Here is a 26,435-nt window from a genome sequence, read left to right as displayed (position 1 = left end):
ATCAGACAAGAAAGCGATTTGCTTTGTCATTCACTCATTCATACAGGGATGTCTTGTAGAAATAGGAAAAGCATGGACTTCCCTTGGGAATTTAAGTAACAGAACTGGGACGAGCTTATATCAACTTTAAAATGGAAGTGGAACTACAGGATTTAAAGGAATCTCTACTGAGACATTTAGGTGACTGCCAGCACAAAAGTGCAAATAGGTATTAGAGCGTGCTCTTTTTCTGACCCTGTCTGTGCAGAGGACACCCATACCTCAGTGTGGACTAATGTATGGAAGAAGCTGAATTCTCTTAAGAGGATTTACAGGAAACATGATAGGAATTTAAAACTGGCATCAAATTAAAAGAAAAATCCAGTAACCCATTTATAATCCAAAGATACTTGCTCATTAGACTTTGTCAGAATACCAAAGCTAATGGTCTCTAGCTTCTCAGAGGAGGAGACATTACAGCTTGCTATAATGGGAGCAGTTTGAATTTAGCCCTTAAATGCATGACTAGCCCTCACAGATATCTGGTTAAGGCACAACTGGCCTAGTAGTAATTGCAATGAATTCCTTGAATGCTACACTGAAAATGATCTCATACTTTTTACAAGGGGAGGGGGCACAGTAAAGCCTCATTTTGATACGTGAATGGAAAGGGATTTCCTGAGGGCAGAGAATTCTAGTGGTTTGTGTGCGTGGTGTGTCCACTGTTGAGTATTTCATTGGAGGCACCTTCCATCCTTGTATAGAAATTTTAGAAAGTAAATCAAAGGCATTGTGGTGGAAGGGGATATTTTCCTTCTTCCTGTGTTCATATCTGGTTTCCTGAAGGGACTAGAAATCTCCATTTCTTCTGTACTCAAGCAGAATATGTAGATTAACTTTTGGGGGGCAGGTTAGGTTGTTTAGCGATCAAAACTTTAGCGTTTGCTGTGTTTCTGGAAGTTTAAGTGTTTATATAAAGTCATTTTTCCAGTGGTCAGGGAACTTCTGTTTCTTCTTATGAAATTGTATGAAATATTGAACTGAAGAGCGAGCAGGAGGTTGTTTGTTTTCTTCCTAGAGGGAGGGGAAATCCGTGTGTGCGCATGCAGCCGTGTATGTGTAAGTATTTTTAGTTCTGTTTGCTACCGCAGACTTATTGGTTCAAACTCGCAGGTGGATTCTGCAGTTAAATTGTGGGATCCATCAAGATCATGCTTATTTATATTTTCACAGGTCAATGCTAGGGGAGTGAATATAGAAATTAGAAGAGAAGGTATTTGTATAGGCCTGACTCCTTGTACATGCAGAGTTCCTATTGTGATCAGTGTATGTGCACAGAATGTGGGATCCACTACTGTGGGCACATGCTGTAGATGAAGTTATTAGAAATAACAGAGAAATGCTTAGTCATGTGAAAGGGAGTCTCGGGAAGAGGAGAATATTAGTAACCACTGAAAGAATTTCTAACTTAATGGGCGGTGTGCAGCTGGTTTTCAGAAATACAAATTCTCTCGTCTCTCCTTGTATTACTGAGTGATGCTTAATAGCCAGGCTGGAGACGACATTTGCATTTAAACTCTGTTTTCAAGCACTTTTCCCATTCTGGTAAATTTGCAAGGGAAATGCATACCCCACGCCACCCTCAGTTATCTTTGAGTCCAGTGTTGAAAATTGGGAAAAGTTTAGTAAAATTCTTTGTCCATCTGAATGAGCCACCAGGTTTTCATAACACCTGCCAGGTTGGGGGGCAGGAGGGAGTCACAGGGCTGCAGAGACCTCAGGTGGAACCGCATAGTATAAAGTAAAAACTCCATTCTGGGTGTGTGCAGCCCACCACTTGCCCCCCAAGATTTAGTGTTCATCCCGACCCAGATTCAGCAAAGTGCTTGCACACATGCTTTCTTTAGAGCATGTTTAAGCCCCTCCCTCTTCAGCAAAGGAAGGGCTACAGAATCAGATTTTAAAAAAATCAACCCTCTGCATACCAAGTAACTTGTCTGTTGTAAACTGCATTTGTATGAGAGGCTTCCATAGCTTGGGAGTAACGGATACACCTCTCTCCTTACAATGCGATGCTCCCATGCCACAGGGATGGGCTGCAGTTCTAAGAACCCGGATAGATACAGGTTGATGAGCTGCACTCTAGCTGGAGTTTGGCTCCAAGATGGTCTCAGGCACTGTCCCCTAAGCGAAGGTCCTTGGCTCAGTGAGATTGTGAGGGAGTATTAAAATACATACCCACACGCTAGGGACTATCGCTTACCTCCCTCCCCTGCCCCCTTGCTGCCTCTATCAGAAAGAGGCAGCAGGGGAGGCAGAGAGGAAGGGATGCTGCAAAGTGGCAGTGCCGCATGGAGTCTCGGGTCAGCTGGGGACTCCCCACTGCTCCCATGCCCCCCGCAGTGCTTTTGCCTTTGAAGTGTAGCAACAACCCTGGGGCAGTTGCTATACTTAAAGGTGGAGGTGCCCAATAGACTAATCGAATACTCGATGCAATTTGCATTTGATTAGCTCGTTAATCTAAATTTACCATCCCTACCACACCCCCACAGAATGGAACTCTTCTCTTTAGGAGTTTGCAATTAGAGCAACATTTAAAAAGGGGGCACATGGTAGTCCCTATAAAACTCTGACTCCTCCTGAGTTGGACAGTGAGTTGCCAAATTGCCCCTGCTCAGCAGCATGAGTGGGGTCAAAGGGACTTGTATGTCAGTCTCGTTTGTACAGTGAGGCTCCCAGGTCCATATCTCCTCAGACATCCAGACTGGCTGCCTGCTCCCTTCCCTTTCCTCTCCTAGGCTTGTCTGTGCTACTAGGTTAGGTCAACGTGCGCCACCTCGCGTTGGCCCATTGGGGCACATGTGTGCACTCAGGTTTGGTGCTGGCCAACATAAAGAATGAGTTATGGTGGCCCCGTAAAACCACCTCCTCAAGCAGCATGGGGCCATGGCTGGCCTCCTGAGGTCACGCAGTATGAGCGGTGACACTGTGACCCGCGTCGACCCTAACAGTGCTCAGGCAGCTGTGCCCCTGCACTCTGTTCTCTGTGACAGCGGCCGCTCCATCCACTGCTCCGGGGGGGAGACCAGAGGCCCCCCAAGCCTAAAACCCTCCATTGTAGTTGTGAAGCGCCTTTCCCCAACGGCTCGGCCTGGAGCGCTCCCTTGTGGCGTGTAACTGCCCAACCAGCCGGGCCCGTAGCAGACACTCAACGTGCCCCGGAAGATGTTGGCTCCCTGTGCTTGTGAGGAGCAGCAGATTGAACAGAGGACACAGACGAAGGGGCATAGCAGAGCTCACCACCAGTGCTGCATGAAAGTGAGAAAACTTCACCAGTCTTGCAGCCGTGCCCAGGGGCATGACACTCCGTCCGGTTTCAAGCCATCCACTTGCTGCTTTTCCCAGGAGCTGCACGCCATATGTGGCGGTGACCCCACCAGCACTCGGCTAAATCTGTAGTCACCCGTACAGAGGTGACCTGATTGTTAGAGGTGCAGGATCACGCCTGCTGCCGGTGTAGTCAATGAGACTGCCCCTGTGGAAATGTTGCTCTTGATTTCTGAGGGTAAGGCGCAGCCGCCAGTGTAAAAGCAACCGAATCTCAAATGTTTGGGCACTGGCATAAAATAAATATTCCCTGTTACTAAGGCTCTGTTTGCTTTTCGGTACCCACAGCCTGTAGTACTGAGGTCCGACTGGCACTGTGCATGACACCCTCTCGCGCTTGAATCTTCAAAATAAATAGCTGCACAAATTGTTCCTCCCACCTCATTTGCCATCGCCCGCGGTCGCTTGGAAAAAGTCTGATTCTTTCTTATCTTGCACCCAGACCTGCAGAAAGCTGTCTCGTGCATTGAGTTAGTAAACAGTACGCGCACTGAATCTGAGGGCCACCAGACTGCACACTGGGGAACGTTTTTCCCCAGTAGATCATGTGAAAATATCTGTAAAAGGTTAGCTGAGCCTCTGCCAAAGAGGCAGGTCACTGAATCCAAGCTCTGAGAACGCTGTTGTTTAAATGGCATTTCAGCAACAATGATGCTGTTTGAAATGCACTTGAGGGGGAGAAAACCGCCTGGGCAGAATGAGGAGCCAAGGTTTTCAGATCCCGGGGCGCCCCTCACCGCTCTTCTGGTAACTCATCGGTGCCCGGAAGCACGGTTGCTGATTTTACTAGATACCGTCTGTGGTCTAATGTCCAAGAGCAGCGCGGCATTGAAAGGGTTGATTTAGCAAGAGAATGGGTTTAACCCCCATGTTTGCCTCCCAGGCTTTTCCTCTTTGGCTTTTATTGCCCGGGGGAGAAGTTCCATTTCCCAGAAGGGCGCCCGGTCCATCTAGCCCTGTGTCCTGTCTGCCGACGGTGGCGAGAGGGAGGGAACCAACAGTCCATTGCCTTAATTCCCCATTGAGAGCCCCGCTTTGTGACAGCAGGGTTACCATGTGAGCTGGGGGAGGGGAGAGTGGTGCCCAGCCCCGGCCGCCCCGCGTGAGGGGGGAGATCTGCAGCTTGAGCCCTGCTGCCCCAGGTGGGAATGGGTCCCAGCAAGTCTCCTGCTTGGCCTGGAAACCCCATTACGGTGGAGTCTCCGCCCAGGTTGAGTGGCTGCATTAGAGCTACGAATGCGTCCAGGCTTTTGAAATGCTTGTAAATTGCTCCGTTGCTCTCCCTTAGCATTTCTGTATCTTGTTGGCGTGCAGTAGATGTACTCTGGCATCAGGGGTTGACTACTCAAATGGTCGTTGCAGCTGCCTCTGCTCCCAGGGTAGTATGGCCTAGTGGCGACAGCCCTCGTGGCTGCCCTTGCCAGCATGCAGCAGAAGGTGCAGGCTGTAGTACAGGGCTGGGCAAGATGCGGCCTGGGGGCCGGATCCGACCCTCCTAACACTTTGATCCGGACTGCATCGGGCCACTTTCTATTTAGAGCCTGCTGCCCATGTCACTGAATTTCCAGGTGGTGGCTCAGGCAGCAGGATCCTATTTAAATGGCTCGCGGCTCTCAGTGGTGGCACTTCCCTGGCAGGGGCCGGAGCTGCGAACCTTTTAAATAGTCCAGAACCCGGGCAGCTGTCAGGCAGCACGGTCGTGGCAGAGCTGGGAGTCGCAAGCCCTTTGTTGTTTTTACTTCAAAGCCTCCAGCCCCAGACAACTCTGGGGTAAGACTCGGCCCCAGTCCCTCCCCTTCCACCCTGCCCCTTCCGAGGGATGGAGCCAGCCCATGGCCACCTGCCAAAATTCGTTAAGTCCCCTCACCCCCGGTGAAAATTATTGCCCACCCCGCTGCAGTAGGAGGTCCCAAATCTATCTCCCTCCACTGGGTCCCAACCCAGGCCTAGGGTTACCAACTTTCTACTCACACAGCAGCTTCTTTTACCTTTTGGAACCAAAGACTGTAACGTACGTACGTGTGTGTGTGTGTGTGTGTGTGTGTATGTATTTGCTTTAGCCTTGTAATAAACCTCTTGTTTCTTTTTCTTAGTTCATGTATCTTTACTCAGTTCGTGATAGGGTTGAACACAAGCATAGTATTTGGTGTAAGATCTAAGATGCAGTTGACCTGGGGAAAGTGACTAGGCCTTTGGGAGCAATCAGAATGTTGCTGTAATTTTTTGGAGGAGGGGACTGTGTCTCTCCCCCCCCCCCCCCCTCCCTCCCAGCAGGCATAGCTGGAGGAAAGACAGACCAGAGTACCCCTGGGGACTGTCTGGGGTTCATGGTTAGGCTGTTACAGGGCCTGCTGAGTTCACACATGGCTGGGGAAATGCAAGTATACACCTTGCAACCGTGACCCGCTTCCTAGTAGCCTGCCCTGCAGTTGCTGCTCCTGAGCACTGCAGGCAGCTTGGCAGTAGTGACCCAGGATCTGTCCCGGCCCATCTCCTTTCAGAGGAAGGACCAGGCTCTGGAGAGCGAAGGGGATGTCGGCAGAGTGGTTATAGACAAGGAAATGTCAGGTTGGTTTGAGCAAGCCCTGCTCAGATACAAGTTCTCCTAGAAGCACAGGCGAAAACTCTGAGGTTAAAGAAAAACGGGCTTTGTCTTTCCTAGTCTGTTTCTAAAAGTTACTGACTACAGACCAGGAAGTCTCTAGGCATGTTCACGTGTCTGGGACAGATTCATGGAGACAAGACTCAGAGAGAGATGGGAATCCCCTTTTTGGTGTTCAAAGGAGCAAAATGCCAGTGACTACATTGCTGCATGAGGTAGCCGAAGTAGACTGAGTAGAGTTACAGGAGGGGTGTCGGAAGTGTGAGAAAAAGCTGGGTGTTTGAAGTTATCAGGGAGTTAGGGGCTGCTGTAAAGCTCTGTAGTGCTACGTGAAAAGACTGAAAGTTGCAAAGTCAAACTCTCTCTCACGTCAGGAAATGCCAGACTTCAGACTGCTTGTTTGTATGGGTTGATAGGCTCTAATTGCATGCTTTTGTAGTATATTTTCCCTGGGGCCCTCATCTCACTTAGTGTGCAGAACAGGTGGGATGCAGCTTATGATGCGCTATTCTAAATTTTGTTTTAGCCTCATTGTTCAGTGTGTCATCTTAGGCTTTATTCACTGAGCACCCTTCACACCCTGCGCTGAAGACAGGCTCAATTTCTGCACGGGCTTTTCTGTTATTGAGTGTCAAACATTAATTAATCACCGTAAATTTCGGCAGGAGCGAGGGAATGGCATTATCACCAATTACAGGAGGCGGCAGAGACAGAGATGCTGAGGGCTTGTCTCTACAGTGGGTGAAACACAGTACTGTGTCAGCCTGCACAGCATTAAAACTCACCATTAGGGCTACATGGGCCGGGGTGCGCCATATTCGTGCCCTTAGACATCGCCCCTGAGTCATTGAGCTCCATGCTGACACGGAGCTGGGTCGTCAGTAGGGCTGGAATCTTAGCTGCACCATCCAGTCCTCTCCAGGCCAGCTACCAGAGCGGCTGATGGCACTAGCAGGTTGCTCTAGAGGATGATGGGATGTGCCGGTGGGTTTCCGAGATATTTGCGGACAGCCGCGGTGTGGTGGGACTCCGCAGTGGTGGGTGCCATACCAGACTCGGGAGGGGAGCGCACACTATTGGACACAGACTCATTTGCTCGTTTTCTCCAGGCTTGACCCCTTCCCTGCGGCCTGCCCCATGTCCTACCTCGTCTCTTTGTCTGGCTCCTCACCTCAGTCCCAGGCTCCCCTCCTCAGTCATCTCCTTCCATCCTCCTTGCCCAGCCAGTCCAGTTTCTTACCAACAGCTTGTCCAGGCTGCATCTCTCCTCCCACCACTGGTCACAGTCTCCTCATCAAATCTCTTTCTCTCCCCATTGGTTTGTGGTCCATCTTGTCCAGCCATTGCCCTGGTCCTGCCAGCTTCTTGCCCAGTGTGTGCACCCCCCAGCCAATGGGATCGCAACACCATCTTCTTCCATTGTCAGCAGTACCATACTGCTGCCCCCCACCTTCGAGCCTCTGTGCCCAGCCTGTTTGTCATGCCCCATTAGCTCCCTGTCAGTTTCTTGTCTCCTCTGCCACCCTCCAGTCTGTTTTATCAGGCTTTGTAGCCCAATGTACTGCTTTCCCTCCCTCATGATTGGCTCCTTTCTCTTTTCTTCTAGATTGGCTTAGCCACGTGCTCTCGGATCCAGTGCCTGCCCCACGCAGCTGGGAGCAGTCTGTACAGAGATCTGTATCGGCCCTAGACTGGAACCAATCTTGGTCCACATTAGGAGCTTTGAGAGACTTGAGTGTGCTCAGGACAGAGTCTTCCAAGACGGTAGCTGTTACGTTCTAGCATTCTCTATGGAGCATGTGCGAATGGCAATTATTCAAATGCTTGTAACTTGCCCAAATTTGGGTGCCTTTTTCTCGATTGGCAAAGGCGCAGCTCTTTAACAAATCCCGGCTCCAAACTACTGGTGGTGCTAGTGCGTTTCAAAGACAAGAGCTCAAAAGTTTCACCTGGGCAAAATAACAAGCCTCGTTCTCATAAAAAGGTGGACTCTTTTGGCTGAAATGTTCGAAGGAAAAGAAACCAGACCCCTTCGCTCTGAGGCAATTCTGAGCTCAGATGGTTAGTTTGGCAACATTTATAAGCAACTGAAAACAGGTTCTTCTCATGGGAAGTGTGGGGCAACCTTACTAGTCATCAAAATATTTCCCCCCAAAGTTAGTTTTAAGTGCAGGAGGCCTATTAATTAAAGCATGTGACTTGAATGTGTGTCAAAATTAAAATGCATGTAATCGCCTCTGCTTTTTGGATCAGTAATCAGCTGTGCTAGTCTGATCCCAGAAGGGTTGCTTTGGCACCATGTATATTTTCATTTTCCTAAGTGACATTATTACAGACATTTTCTGTAGTGATCACATGGCAAGACATCCTAACCAGACAAGAGGCTTTAGATTACAGAAGCTGACTTATAACACGAAGCAGAACTTTTTAAATGAAGCATTCACTGGCAGACTCAAAACAGAATTTCTGTTTTGGTGGCTGCATTAACCCCAGATCAAGAAGCTAGATTAAGACCCCACTAAGAGTCCATCTGTTTTTGTGCAAGAGGGAGAGGTAGCTATAAGCAAGGTTCTTTGGTTTTCCAGGTGTGGGTTTGAGAAAGTGGCAAAGAGCTATGATGGGTAATGGAGCTAGAGATTGGCAGAAACATTTGTCTTCAAGGAATGGGGCTAAAAATCAGTTAAATGAAGGGGAAAGTGACAGCTTGTACGACAAGACAATCCTTAACGTCTTACTAATCTATTAGAGTTCTTTGAAGGGGTTAACAAACATGTAAATTACATGGCCATGGGATAAGAGGGAAGGTCCTTTCTTGGATTGAGAACTGGTTAAACGACAGGAAACAAAGGGTAGGAATAAATGGTAAATTTTCAGATTGGAGGGGGTAAGTAGTGGTGTACCCCAATCCTTTTCAACTTATTCATAAATGATCTGGAGAAAGGGGTAAGCAGTGAGGTAGTAAAGTTTGCAGATGATACCAGACTGTTTAGAATAGTCAAGACAGAAGCAGACTGTGAGGGACTCCAAGAAGATCTCACCAAACTGAGTGATTGGGCAACAAAATGGCAAATGAAATTTAATGTGGATAAGTGTAAAGTAATGCACATCGGGAAAAATAACCCCAACTATACGTACAGTATGATGGGGGCTAATTTGGCTACGACAAATTAGGAAAGGGATCTTGGAGTTATCGTGGACAGTTCTCTGAAAACTTCCACGCAGAGTGCAGCGGCGGTCAAAAAGGCAAATAGGATGCTAGGAATTATTAGGAAAGGGATAGAAAAATAAGACCCAGAATATCTGACTGCCCCTGTATAAAACTATGGTATGCCCACATCTTGAATACTGTGTACAGATGTGGTCTCCTCACCTCAAAAAAGATATTTTGGCCTTGGAAAGGGTTCAGAAAAGGGCAACTAAAATGATTAGGGGTTTGGAACGGGTCCCATATGAGGAGAGGCTAAAGAGACTGGGACTTTTCAGTTTAGAAAAGTGGAGACTGAGGGGGGATATGAGAGAGGTCTATAAAATCATGAGTGGTGTGGAGAGGGCTGATAAAGAAAAGTTATTTATTAGTTCCCATAATAGAAGAACTAGAGGACACCAAATGAAATTAATGGGTAGCAGGTTTAAAACTAATAAAAGGAAGTTCTTCTTCACACAGCGTGTTGTCAACCTGTGGAACTCCTTGCCAGAGGAGGCTGTGAAAGCTAGGACTATAATAGAGTTTAAAGAGAAGGTGGATAAATTCATGGAGGTTAGGTCCATAAAAGGCTATTAGCCAGGGGATAAAATGGTGTCCTTGGCCTCTGTTTGTCAGAGGCTGGAGAGGGATGGCAGGAGACAAATCGCTTGATCATTGTCTTCGGTCCACCCTCTCTGGGGCACCTGGTGTTGGCCACTGTCGGTAGACAGGATACTGGGCTAGATGGACCTTTGGTCTGACCCAGTACAGCGGTTCTTATGTTCTTATTACAGACCAGAGGGGGGATCCGGGGGGGGGGGGAGGAAAGGAAGGTAAATGCCTGTGAGTTAATGATATTAGAGGTGGGGAAGGGGAGATGTCTGTGAGTTAATGGTATTAGAGGTGATAATTGGGGAAGCTATCTTTGTTATGGGTAAGGTATGGGTGGCTAAACACTGGAATAAATTGCCTAGGAAAGCTGTGGAATCTCCCATCACTGGAGATATTTAAGAGCAGGTTAGACAAACATCTGTCTAGATCATCCCTGACAGTACTTCTTCCTGCCATGAGTGCAGGACAGGACTTGATGACCCCTCGAGGTCCCTTCCAGTTCGGTGCTTCTATCATTATGTCATTACCCCTAAAACATAAATGGCTGTGAAGACTAGATTAAAAATAATAGGACCTGCAAAAAGTCATGAATTTTATTACAGCTTACTTGTAGGCCTTCTAGATTTCAGAGTCCTTGTGGAGTAAAACCGAGTCTTTCATTTGTCTGCACTGTAGCATACCATAATGCATTGGGAACATCTGACATTAATAAGTGATCAAGTAAAAAAAGAAATGGAAACTCGTTCTCCAAGCAAATTCCCAAAACCCTGTAGGTAAATCTTGTTTTATCACACTGTTCAAAGGGCAGCAGCAAGCGTTCCTTTTTTTAAATAAAAGCCTCATTGCTGTATATAGTTTGCTGTCTAATTATGATGAAGAGGGAAAGTGTGCTCCAAACAGCATTACTCTCTGTACATGCATTGAGTGCAGTCTCACGCAGAAGGACTGATCCCGAAGGCAATTATCTAAATAAAAAGCCTGTTCCATAAAAAATGTACTAATTTCTATTCTGAGCTGTTCTGTAAGTGTGAACGTGCTTTCTCCCCTCCTGCCAGCCATGCGAATTTCTCGTGTTAAAAGAAGCTACTGCTGTGTGCTGCATCCAAAACAGCTCAGGACCACGGTTGGTAAATCCAACTGGGCTTTTGGTAGTTCTCCCTCCTTTGACACTTGATTCATTTTTCATATGCAGTGGAGAAATTGTCATGAAAAGATGTACGGGGAAACAAAAGAATAGCTCTAAAATGGAAGACATTCCTAGCAAAGTTATAAGGGCTAGCAGATTTAACCTCCACTGAGGTTGGTGATCTTTCTAAGCACCCATAAGGTGCATCTTTAAAAAAACCTTAGAAATAGCTGTCACTTTGCTAATAGGTAAATATATGGCCACATCCCATTTTATGATGGAATTGTGCGTCTGTATTAAAGATGTTAAAAAGCAGGTAACTAGGTAACCCTGTAGCCACTGAAACATCTCAGCGGTCGCTCTGTTACACACACCTGCAGTGTGGGATGGCAGCTGGCTCCCACCTCCTGCCCCTGCTCCCAGGCAGTCAGGTGCTGCCCCGCACTGCTGCCTTCAGCGCGAGGTAGCAGTGGGGCTGCAGACGGGAGCTGGTACATGCCAGGAGCTGGTGCATGCCAGGAGCTTACTTAAAAGCCAGCTCCCGGCATGCACCTGCTCCCAGGTAGCTGGCTGCTGCGTGGACGCTGAGACACAGCCAGCAGCATGGGGGGCAGCCAGCTCCCCAGGAGTGGAGCAGGAGCCTGCATGTACCCAATAAATGGAGGCTTATCGGGTAACCATTTCAATGGTTATACTTTGACATCCCTAGTCTGTATACAAAAGTAATCTCTAGTCCAAACATGAGCAGTGAAGCCTGTAAATGACATCTGCTACCAACTATTTGTTTATAGGATTCCCTTGACCGTGAATCCTTGAGGCTCTGTAGCAGTGTCCCCCTCTCTGTTCATCCTCAGCACACCTCAGAAAAGCACCTAGGAATTTTTCTTGAGTCTCTTGCATCTCACAAGGCTTGCAGGGGAATTTCTGCAAACCACACGCCTCCATTCCTGTGTGCTATGCCACCGCCTTGGATAAATATATCAGGCAATCTGCTCTCACTTACACCAGTGCAAAGCTGATGTAACCGCATTGGTCTCAGCGGAGTTACTCTGGGTTTAATATCGTATAATTGAGAGCAAAACTGATCTGATAAGGAGCACTAAAATTGAAAACTAAGTTCATTTTTCACTCACACAGTTTCTGGCATATTTACATACATTTTTGTTCTAGGAGCTTCCTGCCAGTTGACTTATAAATCTGTGCAACCCAAGGTGCCTAGAAATTCAGGTAGAAAACTTCATCATCTAGGTCCACAAATTAGTCTGGTGGTGTGTGTGGGTCCTAGAGGCTGCAGAGACTGTATTCTCCTCTGTGCCTTCTAAACTGCGCAGCAATGGGGCTCGTCTTGGGAGGGAAGGAGCAGACCTTGTCTCCCTTTTCGCAGAACTCAGGCACTTACCCTGCCTACAGTGGGGTTACTGCATGTGCAGCCTCTCACTGTGCCATGGTTAGGTTTGTCACGAAGGGCAAAGGTGAGTGAAAGGAAGAGAGTTGTTTTATGCACCTCATGTTGTCTGCAGCAGGAAGGGGGGCATACTCCCTTTCCATAATATCACACTGTAAAATAGACCCGGTAGAAGTAAGGTTGCTTTAGCACAAATCATTGTAGCAGTAAGAAATGTCTCTGATTTCCTCCATCAGTTTGTCTTGGGTGGGCATGATACTGTGTTAGTGAATTGGCTTCCCACATGAGTGGATTCAATAAAACGAGACAGAAAGCCGGGTTTCTAAACTCTGTCCCAAAAACACTTCACTGCCTCTAATGTAATATTTGGGAAATGCATGGGAAAAAGATCTGGTACCAAAGTGAATTTTCAGTGAAAAGTATACAAGATGCTTTTATTAGAAAATGTAAAGCTCCATTTCTAATATTTTTGGTAAACTAACAGCTAGGTTCCAAAACAAATATGAAACTCCTGGGTTGTGTGAAGAGGGAAGCGTAGAATGAACTGTCCTTCAGTACAGCACATTTCCTTCACTTTCCTTGCTTGTATTTTTTGTCACACACAAGGTTTTCGGAAGTGAGCAATCATTTATTTTGGCATTGGCAAGTCATTCCTTTGTACAAATATTTTTTGCTTTGACGTCTTGTAATTTTCTTTTGTTTGCCTATCAGACAGTTGTGGTTTGTTACCATTTAGCAAAATATAGCCAAGGCAGGGTTAGTTACTTGTGGCATTGTACACACACACTCACACACTTGTGGGTTTGGGCCTGTCTTCAGATATACCCATTTTGAGTCTGAGGAGGTGATGTTCTTGGTTTCATAAAAGCCATCTGGGGGGGCGACAGAGGATAGCGTTGGCCCAAAAGCACAGGGCCATGTGAACAAAGTTGACATAAGGGACTCAGGGAAAAGAGGCACCTTCATTTGAAACAGTGTGATGTTTTTTCTTTTTTTGGTGACTCTCTTGGTGAAATGCAGTCACTCTTGGAGTGCCCTCTGGCTGGGGTTGGGTTTAGTGAAGGCGAATGTTTATCCTTGCAAACATTTGGACATCGATCTCTACGCAGAGAACTGGTGAAAGGTGGGAAGGATGACTTGGGCATACAGGAAGATCTTTCAATAACTTTTCTTTCCTATCCATTAAATTGAGACAGAACTTTCACTGCCTGGTTGAAAAAAAAATCCCATTTATGCTCAGTGTGGCATTCTGTAAGCTCACTCAGTGTGAAGCATTGTAGTGCTGTGTATAATAAGCTGGCAATTACAGTTTTAGTTTAAGGCTTTTGATTAAAATGGGCATTTCAGAACCTCCCGCTGATGAGAGAGACTATCTCCATCACCAGAAGGACTTGATAGTCTGTCTTGCACCGTAGCTAAAAATAGCTTTGAGTTAACTCCGTACTCACCAGTCTTCGTATTATTATTATTATATTTTACAAATGTGCTTCTCTCTCTCTGTGAGTCTGTTCAAGAACTCCTCCAAAATGGGAAGAGCTAGGACCACCAATTTGGTTTGCAGCTTCCTCTTATCATAACTTAAAGCGAAGTTAGGGCTTGGTTGTGCCAGGACAGTGGAATGTGCCTGGGATTCGATTGTTTCCCATAAAATGGAAAAGGTGGGGTCTGGTAGGAGAGCAGTTGTACGGTATAATGAGCAAGAGGCCAGAGATAGGGACTGACACAGCTATAACTACATTGGGCCACCAGGGGGCAGGGATAGAGAAAAGGACAGCGATCTACTATATATTTTGGAATTTGTGTGTGTGTCTGTCAGTCTGTGTGTCTGTCCCTCAGCCAAGGGGCATGGTCTCCTCCTCTGGCTATGCCTGCTGGAGCTTCGGCAGCCATGGAGAGGCGCTTCTCACCTGGCCCCAAGCTGCAGCGGTGAGAGAGGGCAGGGGTTATCTTCTCTCACTGGGGCAGTCTGCATCCTGAAGCCCTCAGCCCAGCCCAATGATTTAAATGAAGGAAAACAAAACTTGAGTTCAAGACCTGAGCGATGGTGGGTAAATCTCATCGTTTCATAACATTTTAAGTGATTAATATATGCAGCAGCCTTGAGGAAACAGCAACGTAACCGTTCAAGCCAGGGAATCATAAACGGGGAGCCCAAATAGCTTCAGCAGGTTGTAAATATCAGTGGGACCTTGGTGAGAGTGAATTATCAGTTCTTCTCCTGCTTAGTACCTAGGTTTCCATTTCAGAGAGCGCGCGTTTTAGGAAAAAACGAACTAGGTACTGCTATCGTAATTCCTCCTTCACTATCCTCAGTTGAGTGAAATCCCATGCAATCTGGAAGAAAACGTCACACCTGGGATGGTGTTTCTAAAGCAGCATTATTCTTTATTCTGTGATGGCTGCTTTAAAGAGCAGTTCACCTGCCTACGGCTATCTCTGCGCTGCAGGCCAGTGTTGGTAGCAGGCGCAGGATGTATAACCAGAAAAGCAAGCTGTGCCCACAGTGGCTCCCCACTACTGGCATCTCTCTCAGTGGTGCGGAAACGCTCCAGCAGCAGAGAAGCTGCAGGATGCGGCAAGGCTCAAAGCAGCTGTGTAGATGGTGAGTGGAGGGCTTGCCTGGGCTGTAGGGCCATGCACGGTAGGTATGTGGCTGAGTACCCATAGGCTTCAGGCACGGCTTGGCTCACCTAAGGACCTTACCGTCTAGGCCGTTTGTACCCGTGTCAGGAGTGCGGCTTGTGGACGTACAGTACTCCCCTCTCCAGACGTGGGCAATGTAGTGGGACCTTGTCCACAGCATTTGCAACTCCCGGCAATGGAGCCCACAGATTTTTAGCACTTGAGGGAGCTGAGTGAGTCTATCAAGGCTCAGATCTGTGTTTTCTGAGCTGGCCTCCTGCAGCATCCACCAGAGCAGAACCCGCCAAATTGAAAAACAAATTGCCAAGGGCTGTAGGAGCAGTGGAGCACTTAACGGAGATAAAAGATTTCTCTAAAACAAAGATGCGTGGCAGATGCGCAACTTCTTTATTAATACGTAAACCAGGTTTAATTGTTGTTTTCATTTTTTCCAGGCTGAGACTGTGCGGAATTCCATGGCTAAATCATTGTACAGCGCCCTCTTTGATTGGATAGTTTTTCGAATTAATCATGCACTTTTGAACACAAAGGACGTGGAGGAAAGCCCCAAGGTAACGTCTGAGTTCTTCTACCAGCTTGTCAGGCTGAAAACATCTTCTTTTAAAACGTGTAGCTACAGGGTAACGCGTTGCCCAAGGGTAAACAACTCCCGGTGCGGCAGGACCGTTAATATTTTAAGAATGAGCACATAGTTGGGGGGCTATAAGTCATGTTTGGTGGGTCAGTGCAGATCTTAACCTGTCATGAATTGGCATTGAAGTGTACGCTCTGAGTGATTTAAGATGGAGAGGTTTTGTATTGGACACTAAAAGATGCATGTCCCCCAGTGAGGAAGGCCAATATCCGTGTGTGTAGAAGGGCCCTGCAGAATTTTAGCACCCTACATTGTTCCAAAGGAAATCAAAAGAGGCTAGATGAGTGAGTGCTACTTGAAGGGATTGTTGCTCTCTGTTATTGATTTAAAGAACAATACACAAATATTTTCTTCAGCCCTCAAGAGGTTGTGACCCTGAAATGGTTTTTTGAAAGGTAGAGGAGGGTGTGTGTGTGTGTGTGTGTGTGTGTGTGTGTGTGTGTGTAAAAATTGTAACTTATTTTTATTTAGAATTTTTAACAGATTTACAGATTCCTGCCATGTAAATATTAGTGACACTACAGTAATCATCATGATGGTGAGCTTGGGTTCAGAAAAACGACACAGTAATACAATCTGAGCTCTCTCTTGAAAGTAACACTACCATATTAGAGAGCATCTTTGCCTGTGACCTTGTTGTTTCTAATTGTTTTATTAAATCAAGTAAAATCTCTGACTAAGCATTTAACAAACCAGGCAAATCGATTGAATGTTCATATGCCAAACAAATTGGACACGATGCACATGTATGTGTGTGCACGCACGTGTATGTGTCAATAAAATGTGTACCACTGCTAGTCACAGTCCTTTGGCTTTTACGTTTTTGGCACCAGCTAGCAGAACTTCTTGGTCATATGTCTTAGCTGATACTGTGAGTGCCAAAGAACGATTGTTTAGCTAAGTGCTAACATTGCATTTGAATTATCCTACTGTACAGTTGGTTGAAATTACAGATTTTATCATATGTCTGACACTTCATTTTACTGCACAGAAATGCTTATAGTTTATATGGGAAAATAATTATGGTCTGTGTGCACAAATCTTTCTTTTTCTTATTAAAATGCATGTTTAATATGTGGTGATGACTGTGGTGGCATGCAAGTTTGTTAAAATGGATAACATACTATGTTTCTTCTGGCTGTTCTCTTTGGTATCTTACTGTAAATTTCCAAGGCTTCGAAAGCTTTTCTTGGGTCTGTCTGAAGGGTGAATTTATGTATTTGGAGAACATACAAGTTTACTTTATTGTCAAGGGAATGTGTATTTAAAATATTAGCCAGAAAATTCACTACTTACTTTAAAAAGACTTGAAAAACACTAGGTGTCTTTTAATATCTGTCTGCATACTTGCGCTAGAACATGATTACTTGTCTTGTTGACCCTAGCTAGAACACTGTAAAAGAATGACCTGTTTGTTAATGGCAGCCCGTGAGGATGAAGCGTAGAAATACATAAACATAAGTTGGTACATAACACTTTTCAAGTTCAAAGCATTTTCAAAATTGGTTAAGGTTAATTTTCACAGCTCCCCAAGGAGACAGGTAGAACTTTGTATTGTGTCCATTTTATGAGTAGGGGAACCAAATCAGAGAGACGTGAGCATGAAACAGCTAGGAGGCACTCAAAGGGCTTGTCTATCCGGGAAGCCAGGATGTGAATGCACAGCGCGCTAGCTTGCTGCAAAGTCCCGTGTGGCCCCCGCTTCGGGTCAGTGACTCTCCTACTCTGGGAGTTTGTTCTTAAGCCACATTGGATGACTTGGGTTAAAAGAGCAGTGCAGCCATGGCTGCTTGCCTTTCCACGTGAGTGAATGCCGATGGGGTGCTGGGTTGGACTGATGTGGCCACCCCGAGTTAAAAGCCGAGGTGCTGTTTTAGTGAACTCCAGTGAAGATCCCACTTCCATTTGCCGTGTGGACCTACTTTAGGGTTCCCTCCCTCCCTCACCTGCGCATGTCTCAACCCAACTGTCCTTACAGGACTACAAAGACAGACCACCCACCTTAGCGAGGATGGGGCTGTTGTGCTGCTGAGAGAGCTGGGGATTCTGAGCACCTCGTACCGAAGGCTGCAGGAGGAAGCAGCCCCCCTAGTAGAAGAACAGCTCTAGTGTTGCAGGAAAGGAGGACAAAGCCACTGCTTTATCCACTAGGGATTAGGAGTGTTACCGTACTAGGCCCGGCCGGGCTGAGCAGCTCCACACCACGGTGCCTGAGTAGCCCTCACCCGCAGCAAACCAGAGTCGGCGGGCTGGTTCAGTCCCTCCCCGTTTCAGCAGTTAACCAGTTCAACGTAACATTGAACTGGCGAACTGATTAAATGGGATTTCACATCTCTACTAGGGTTGCCAGGGATCTGGTTTTTAACCGGAACACATCTGCCCCAGGTGAGAGGGGAAGAACCTATGAGAACCAACCAATAGGAGCGGAGAGATGGTGCTGGGGGTGAGGGTAGCCTATGAGAACCAACCAATGGGAGTGGAGAGATGGTGCTGGGGGTGAGGGCAGCGCGGGAAACTTCCCCTCTGGTGCAGACAGGCAAATAAAGCAGCCCGCCGCTCTGAGCCCTGGGGTGCAGTAGGCAGGGAGCCTGCCTGAGGGTCCAGCAGTGCGGCTTCAGGCTGCATTGAAAGGCTTGGCAGGTCGTATATGGCCTGCGCGCCACATCTTTCCAGCCCCTGCATTAGGGAAAACCTTCCAACCATCGTGCACCTGGCACCCACACACACCTATTGGAATGGACATGAACAAGACATCTTGAACAGCTATGAGAGAGGTAACCATCGTTGTTAATAGCACATCAGGGAGGGTAAATTCACGGGCATTAGAAACACCGGAATGGTGCTCATGCTTAATTGTTTGGTATTAAAATATTTTTGGAAGGCGACTTGAAGGGCCCATTAAACAAATGGTTAATTGTTCTCGCCCAGCAGTGCTTTAGTTTAATCCAAACAGTTTGAACATGCTGCTCATGAGGAGTGAGCACAACTGGGAATTGACCATGAATTCTTTCCGTTACACGTTTGCTGTTCTTTAATGTGCTCCTGTGCTCCTTTGATATGTTCTTTTTGCTCCTGTATGTGTACATGTGTGTGTGCTTGGTTACTTTACATGACAATAAGAGACTTCTCACCTATTTACAGACGTTAGAATAGAATAGAATAGAATAGAATACTAGGACTGGAAGGGACCTCGAGAGGTCATAGAGTCCAGTCCCCTGGCCTCATGGCAGGACCCAGTACTGTCTAGACCATCCCTGATAGACATTTATCTAACCTGCTCTCAAATATCTCAAGAGATGAAGATTCCACAACCGCCCTAGGCAATTTATTCCAGTGTTTAACCACCCGGACAGCTAGGAACTTTTTCCTAATGTCCAACCTAATGAATTATTTCACACTGTAGTCCTAAAAGCATGCATCACCCTAGAAGCTTTCCTTAATTAAGCAGGAAGAAGGACAAGTAGCGATTAAAAGTTTGGTATATTTGGAACATTGACTTTGGTCTCATGTTTCTGTTTGATTTACATAGCTATAGTGTAAGCAAAATTTTTTGTTTAAGCTGTTATATGTATTACACAAAATATTCTAAATACCTTTTATTAAGATGTCTGTACATGTAAAAAAGTAAATAAAAATAGTTCTGAGAGAAAATTATCTAAGCTGTAGGGAGTGTTTCAGGACTGAGTGTATAGATATACTTAACAGAGAACAAAGGGGCTCCCGTATCAGAGTAGAACAATGGCAGGCGTATTTATAACTCATTAGGGAGGGTGAATGTATGTGCGCTTAGTCATTGTCTGTTACTTTTTGGCCCAGAAACTGCAGAATTTGGTTTTTTAGTTAAATGATTGTTTCACTCAAGTGTTTGGCCAAATGACAAAAACTTTCAGGCTTTTAGCCAGGTGATTGAAAGTATCAGAGCAGGTGGGGCGTGTAATCAGTTTGGTAATTGGGGGCAGGAGGGATGGTAGCAGGGAAGCTGGAATGGCAGAAGGGGCGGAGCATGGGATGGCAGAGGAGAGCAATGGGAGAGATGAGCTGGGCATCCCAGGTGATTTGTTTAATGAGCAATGCTGCGAGAGGGTTTTATTTACACAACCATGGACTTAGTTCACAGGAATTGAAGGCCACGTTCATGCTGTGACCAGCGGCATTACTGGCTCTACATATGGATCTACCCTGGTCACTTCAGTGCGTTCCCACCGTGGCTATGGAATCATTGCAGGTAGTGCATGAGCGTTTTACCACCGCTTGCAGCAGGGAGCCCACGCTGGTGGTCCGTCAGTTCCGCTGTCCCCTGTTCCTAGCAGTTCTGGGGCTGGAGTGATGGTGGGAGAATTTCCGCACTTTCTCCGAGCAGATCAGAGCAATTGGACCGAGAGGTGGTTAGGAACTGAGACCTGTGCTGTGTGTTTCCCTTGACAGAGGCTTAGGCTTGGCGCATGGTTCTGATTCTGGAAACAGTCCCACCCATTCTTATTGTGGTGTGGCCAGGGCCCTCTCCCAGCACCTATAACTGGCTTAAATAGGCTTCCTTCTCCCAGCCATCTTTGTAATAGGTCGTTCCAGAATGCAAGTCCCCAGGACCTGCCAGTGCTAGGTTCTCTTGCCATATCAGACGTGCGCTGGAGACAGGTGCCCAGGTCTCCATAAAACCACAGCTGTGTTTTTAAGACAGCTAAAACCGGGGAGGTTTCAAGTATTTGGTAACAGTTGCATTGGAAGAGTTGCCCAGATGGACACATCATAAGCACATGGCAAAAATGTTCAATTTCTTTTCTTGTATCGACTTTGTGGTCTGCTGTGTCAGGCAAGTTTGATATTCATTGCTCTGTGGCATTTCCTATGCAAGTCCTTTACCTTCCATTGCTTACTGCAGTGTGTTATTTATTCATAACCCTCTCCAACGTGTTTTACTTTGAAATGTTCACAGCTGGAGTGTAACCATTTACAAAGTTAATGCAGGGAGTCCAAATAAGCACATTCACTTGGTTTCGCCTTCTTGTGCCGAGTCATTTTTTCCATTGGGCAAAAGCTTTTAAGTCTTAGCTCCAGTGGAGTAGGTTGGAAGTGTATTCAGATTCCCCTAAGAGGTGATAATTCATTTAGCTGTAAGAAAAAGCCAGATGAGCACATTTATTATTTAGACCAAACATTTTGCTGGCAGTTCAGTATGGGCTGCAGTACCACAACTGGAAGGAATTCAATGTACCTTGTTTTGGAGAGATGCACTAGAGTATTTCCTTTTAGTAAATCCCAGCTAAGCTGGACGTAGAATTACATGTTGTCTCCTTGATTTATGTACAGGCCTCAGAGTGGAATAATATTACTAGTTACAGCAGTGATTACAGATCTTGACACTCGATAGATTTGATTCTGTTTGCATGCTTTCCATCATGTCCTGAGCTACATCCATCAGCCTGGTTTTTCTAAGCAGCATACTTTGTTTTGTTCTACAGACCTTGTCCATTGGAGTACTCGATATCTTTGGGTTTGAAGATTATGAAAATAACAGCTTTGAGCAATTCTGCATTAACTTTGCTAATGAACGCTTACAGCACTACTTTAACCAACACATCTTCAAACTAGAGCAGGTAGGTCTGAATAGTCTTTGTATGTTGCAAATGACAGTTTGCATTGACACATTATATTGACGTGGCATTTTTGAATTACAGGGCAAGTTTTTACATCTAAATTGGTGCTGTAATGGATTTATTCATATTTAAAATGCAAGATATGGTTTTCACTAGTCATGATCTGTAAAAGCCAGTCTGCGTTAGGCCTCTTCTGTCCGATAACACCTTCCTTTCGGGCCAGCTCCGAACCAAGACGCACAGATAGTCATGAGGACCTCAGCTGTTAGGCATTTGTCATCCATGTGTGCACCCCGCGGCTCCCCAAGCGAGAAGCATCTCTCTTGCCTTCATGTGCACTCACCGCCATGCTGGCTAGCTGCCACATTTATTCAAAGTTCCCACGCTTCCTTTCTCCACATCTGCACGGGTGCCCCGCGAAGGTGAACTTACTCTTGGCTTTAAGGCAAAGCCTGAGCAGCTGTCACATGACATTTATTACAGCGGGGCTTGTCCAAGCTGCTTGGTCATGTGTCCAAAGCATGCCAAGGCTCTGGCCTATCCAGTTGCTGAGGGTCAAGGTCCTGCAGCCAAGAATGTTCCGACTCGACAGAGTTTTGTCGTGCCTTATCCGGAGCTGGCCAGGTGGGTCCTGGCGGGAAATGGTTCTTGAAGATATCTAGGCCCTCGTCCATTGAGGCTTTTAAAAATTAGGCCAAACGAGAAAACCACACAAAACCATTAGGCTTATTGGGCAGTTGACTCCTTGCTTCCGTCCCTACTTGGGCTGTGATAATTACCTCTGTATGGACGGTTCTTTGTGGAGCACCAATGGGTACTCTGATAGATGGGTGTGGTTCTGTCTTCAACGCTTGGCGCAAGAAGGAAATCCCAAGCAATGGGGCACGCTTGGGTGTTTGGCCCGTTGCTAGGGTCTTTAGAGCTTCCTGTGAGGAGAAAGGACGTTTTCTAGTAAGCAGCTAGAATCCCATGTGTGAGAGTGCTGTTTGCCAGTGGCATATTATCGCTGTTTGCTGTACCTTTTTCTTCAGTGGGATGCAGGCTCCGTTCCACAAAGCAATGCAGCACAGATTTTACAGAACGCTTTTGTGGTAGCAAATCGACTTGGGGCAGGGAGGGAGAATCCAGCACAACTTAGCTGTATAGTATTTTGTGGCAGTGTCTTGTATGACCATTGATTAAGTATATCTCATCCTGTGAGACTCTGTTTTTTGATATAAACTTTTGCTCTGCCTGAAGAGACTGCTACTACCAGCAGTTTGTACCAACCTCTCCTGAGAGAGTACAGGTATTTCTCCTCATAACTACACTTTCCATTGTGCTGTGTATCAAGAGAGTCTTTAAGACTGAATCAGATTAAAAAATGTTACAATAAATATCAGCAGGAAGAAGGCCAATCAGGAGATTGTTGAAAGTAATGTGAGGGTTTGCTGTTAGTTTTTTGCCTTGGACACAGACTTTCTAGTTGAGTGCTTGCTTGCTTTACTTATTTATTTTTAAACCAACTGTTCTAAATTACTGAAGAAGACTGAGCTTGTGATGATTCATGATAGCCTTGAAGTATGCTTTACCAGATGATAAGCACGAGTGAAATATACTACCCAGGCTGTAAAACACAGGCACATAAATCCTGCTATAGCTGTGTTGCCAAAAGCCTTGGAATCAGGGCTATAATGACCTTATTTCTGGCAGCCTGCCTTTGCCCGGGAATTGGGATATAAATGAAGCCTATGATGTCATTCGGGAGGAAACTTTTCCCTCCCATCTCCCCAATTATTTCAGCCAGAGCGGTTCTCGTCCTACCAGCAGGCAGGCAGGATGCAGTCTCCAACGTTGCATCGGCTGGTCTCTTTCAGTAATTAGCTACTCATGGGATGTGCTCACCTGTCTGAGCAGAATTCTCTCCTCCCTATGTGCCCAAGCCTGTGACACTCCATGTCCTGTGCAAATGGGTCTTCTCCAGGGCAGATAAGCATCTTGCTATTGTGCTACTGAGCTGGCACGGAGGGTGTTTGGACACTAGGAGAAATGGCTGCTCTATGCTATAGCACTGTGCCAGCGCATGAAGCATGACCATTTTCTCTGGGACAGCTGTAAGTTCTGAGAGAGCGCCTGCTGCTAGTAATAAAACCACTGTGTGACTCTTCTGCTTGTGGGTTTAAACGATTTATTCTTTTTTTACACTGATCAAAACTCTCTTGTGCTGATTCATTCACTTAACAATGGATCCTGTGACCAAGGAGCTTCCAGAGCTGTTCCTTCATTTCAGGTATTCTTCCTGTGGCTCCAAAGGACCCTGATTCAGTACATCTGCTCTTAGATGAGTGCTGGGGGAGTGGGGGAGGTAGCTATAGTTTGAAAATAGGCTCTGCAGTTTTTGAAACAGGTATTGCCCTCCGGTTCACATCTCATTTTGTACCCGGCCAAGGCAGAATTTTAGTCAATAACCAGTGTTCATTCTGGGCAGCAGGTACTTATCCCTCTTTAGGAGACTGAGTGAATCAACAGGGTCTGAGCTTGCAAAATCAGTTTACAGCATGCTTGGTAGCCATGGGCTAAGATATTTAGTGGAGATTAATGAAATCTTGTTATAATATAAACACACGGTTGCTGACGAGCCTGACCTGTTTTTTTTTTTGCCTGCAAGCTGCTATGGGTCTGTTGGCGGGAAGAGAGATTACAAAAATCGCACTGAAGTCTCTGCTGCACAATAACAAAACACACACGCTGCTTTCACCTCAGCGACAGGAAGGAGTTGTGGCTGAGAGAGAGAACAAGTACCCACCACCACTACAGTTCTCTGGATTTGTAGCTCCACGATTTATTGAGCATGCTCATCTTGGCTCATGGCCCTGGGGGACGTATTTGTCATAAACTTACCTAATTCTAGTTTGAATCCACTTATTCTTTTGACCATCACAAGGTTCCCTGGCAGTGAGTTCCACAGGCTGAGTCTGTGTTGTGTGAAGAAACACTTCCTTATGTTGGTTTTAAACCTGCTTGGCTTTAAAGCAACACCGGGTTCTTGTGCGATGGGAAGGAGTAAATAACGCTTTCTTATTCTCCCTCTCCACAGCATTCTTGATTTATAGACTTCTTCCTGTCCCCTCTTAGTTGTCTCTTTGCTAAGTTGAATAGTCCCAGTCCATTTAACCTCTCCTCATATAGAAGCTGTTCCATCCCCCTAACAGTTTTTTGTCCATTTCTGTCCTTTTCCCGCAACTAATGTATATTTTTTTGAACTGCGGTGGCCAGAACTGCATGCATTGTTCAAGGTGTGCGCATATGATCAATTTATATAGTAGCATTATGATCTTTTGTGTGTTTTAATCTATCCCTTTCCTATTGGTTCCTAACATTCTGTTAGCTTTTTTGATTGGTGCTGCACACTGAGTGAATGTTTTCAGAGAACTAGCCACATTGATAGCAAGATTGGGTAGGTAGTCAGGCTGAGCATGATGATGTCCTGAGTCTCTGTTTGCCAGGGGCTGGAAATGCATGACAGGGGAGGGGTCACATGATAATTCCATGTTCTGTTCACTCCCTCTGGGGCACCTGGCATTGGCCACTGTGGGCAGACAGGACACAGAGCTGGATGGACCTTTGGTCTGACCCAGTCAGACCGTTCTTAACTCTCTCATCAGCCAGGATGCTAAGATTTTGTCCAAGAGTCTATATTACTATTCTGATAGCCTAGATGGAGAAGTCTAGCAAGCTGGAAAAGCAGCACGGAAACCAGGAAATCGTGAGTGTTGTGACAGTCTGCATCACAGCACATGGTAACTCAAAAAGCCGAGTACATTTTGTGTCTGCCCCAGAATAAAGAAAAGTAATAAGCAGTTCTCTGGCATGATGCAAATTGACTGAAACCCTAGTTATTACCTGCAGTAATAACCTGCAGGGCCACACATTTGCAATTTTCTTCTCCATGATTCATCCCTGCAAACATGGCACTTCGGGTGTGTCTAGACTACAACCCTCTTTTGACAGAGGGATGTAAATTAGGCACTTTGAAATTGCAAATGAAGCCGGGATTTGAATTTCCCGCGCTTTATTTGCATAATCGCGTCGTGGCGCTCTTTTGAAAAAGTGCTATTTCGAAAGTAAAACCACAGTCTAGATGCGGTTCTTTCAAAAAAGGCTTCCATTTTCGAAAGAACCGCGTCTAGACTGCGGTTTTACTTTGGAAATAGCGCTTTTTGTAAGAGCGCCACGACGCGATTATGCAAATGAAGTGCGGGAAATTCAAATCCCGGCTTCGTTTGCAATTTCAAAGTGCCTAATTTATATCTCTCTGTCGAAAGAGGGATGTAGTCTAGACGTACCCTTCGAGAAAAATTACATTATGAAGAAAGGTATTTCTTCCCTCACCTTTTTCTCTGGTGAAGTTGCTTTTCTAGCCTGGCAGTGCATTTTAGGTATGTGCATTTTTTATCTTTTATCACTATGAAGGAGGAAAAAAAAACATTAAAAATGAACCATTAAGTATTCAGTTCAAGTTTCTATTTTAGTTGGACCTGGGAATTGCATGGGGTGCTTTTGGAAAAAGGGTTGAGTCAGCTGTAGTCCATGTGACGTGCCGAGAAATAACAAACGGCAGAAGCTATTGATTTGCTATTTGGCAACGTGCCATCAGACATCGCACGCTTTAAAAAACGAAATCATATAGATACTAACTCTCTAGAAGAGGAAGATTTCAAATTGAAAAACGTGACTCCAGGAATTACCAGATCAGATGCTGTTCACTTTGGCTGCAGCGTGTTTGGGATGAGAGTTTTAATGTAAAGGGCGACATTCAGAACCATTTGCCACAAGCACTTGACTAGATTTTTGAAACAACCAATTCACTTCTGATATTTCACTTTTGCTTTAGGTAACTAAATTGTTAACTCACTGGTTTTGGTTCTTAGTGAACCAAGGAGAGAGGGGGATTGTTTAGGGTAGAGTAGGAAGATACAACTAGAAGAAATAAAATGAAACCTTAAAAAGAAGCAATATTTAACCTAAAAATTAGGCAAAATTTATTGCCAGCAAGATCTGTTGGGCTGTGGAATAATCGCCCAAGAAGAACTGTATTGCTTGGCCCCATAAGACTAGGCTGGAGAAGGCACTAGAAAATGTGCTATAGAAAACAGCCCAGCTCTGTGGAGGGGATGGTATAATGGGTTCAGAGGTCTTTTTCATCTTTGATAACTAATTAGATTCAGCTGCCCATAAGAAATGTATGAGAAACACGAGAGGATTATTTTGGAATCTGTGACTGGGGTTT

General features: G+C 45.8%; 1 protein-coding gene across 12 annotated transcripts in view; it reads left to right on the top strand.

Moving 5' to 3' along the window:
* The window catches only part of MYO9A (myosin IXA), a 307,802-nt gene that overhangs the window by 176,702 nt on the left and 104,665 nt on the right, over window positions 1-26,435 (top strand). For all 12 annotated transcript variants that reach the window (XM_075897522.1, XM_075897517.1, XM_075897519.1 and 9 more), the window contains 2 exons: window positions 15,373-15,489; window positions 21,032-21,166. In XM_075897522.1, the coding sequence (XP_075753637.1) occupies window positions 15,373-15,489; window positions 21,032-21,166 (252 nt within the window). The remainder of the gene's footprint in view (window positions 1-15,372; window positions 15,490-21,031; window positions 21,167-26,435) is intronic.

Source organism: Pelodiscus sinensis, chromosome 14 (assembly GCF_049634645.1).
Source record: "Pelodiscus sinensis isolate JC-2024 chromosome 14, ASM4963464v1, whole genome shotgun sequence".
NCBI classification, from domain to species: Eukaryota; Metazoa; Chordata; order Testudines; family Trionychidae; genus Pelodiscus; species Pelodiscus sinensis.
This window is presented reverse-complemented; position numbering and strand designations above follow the sequence as displayed.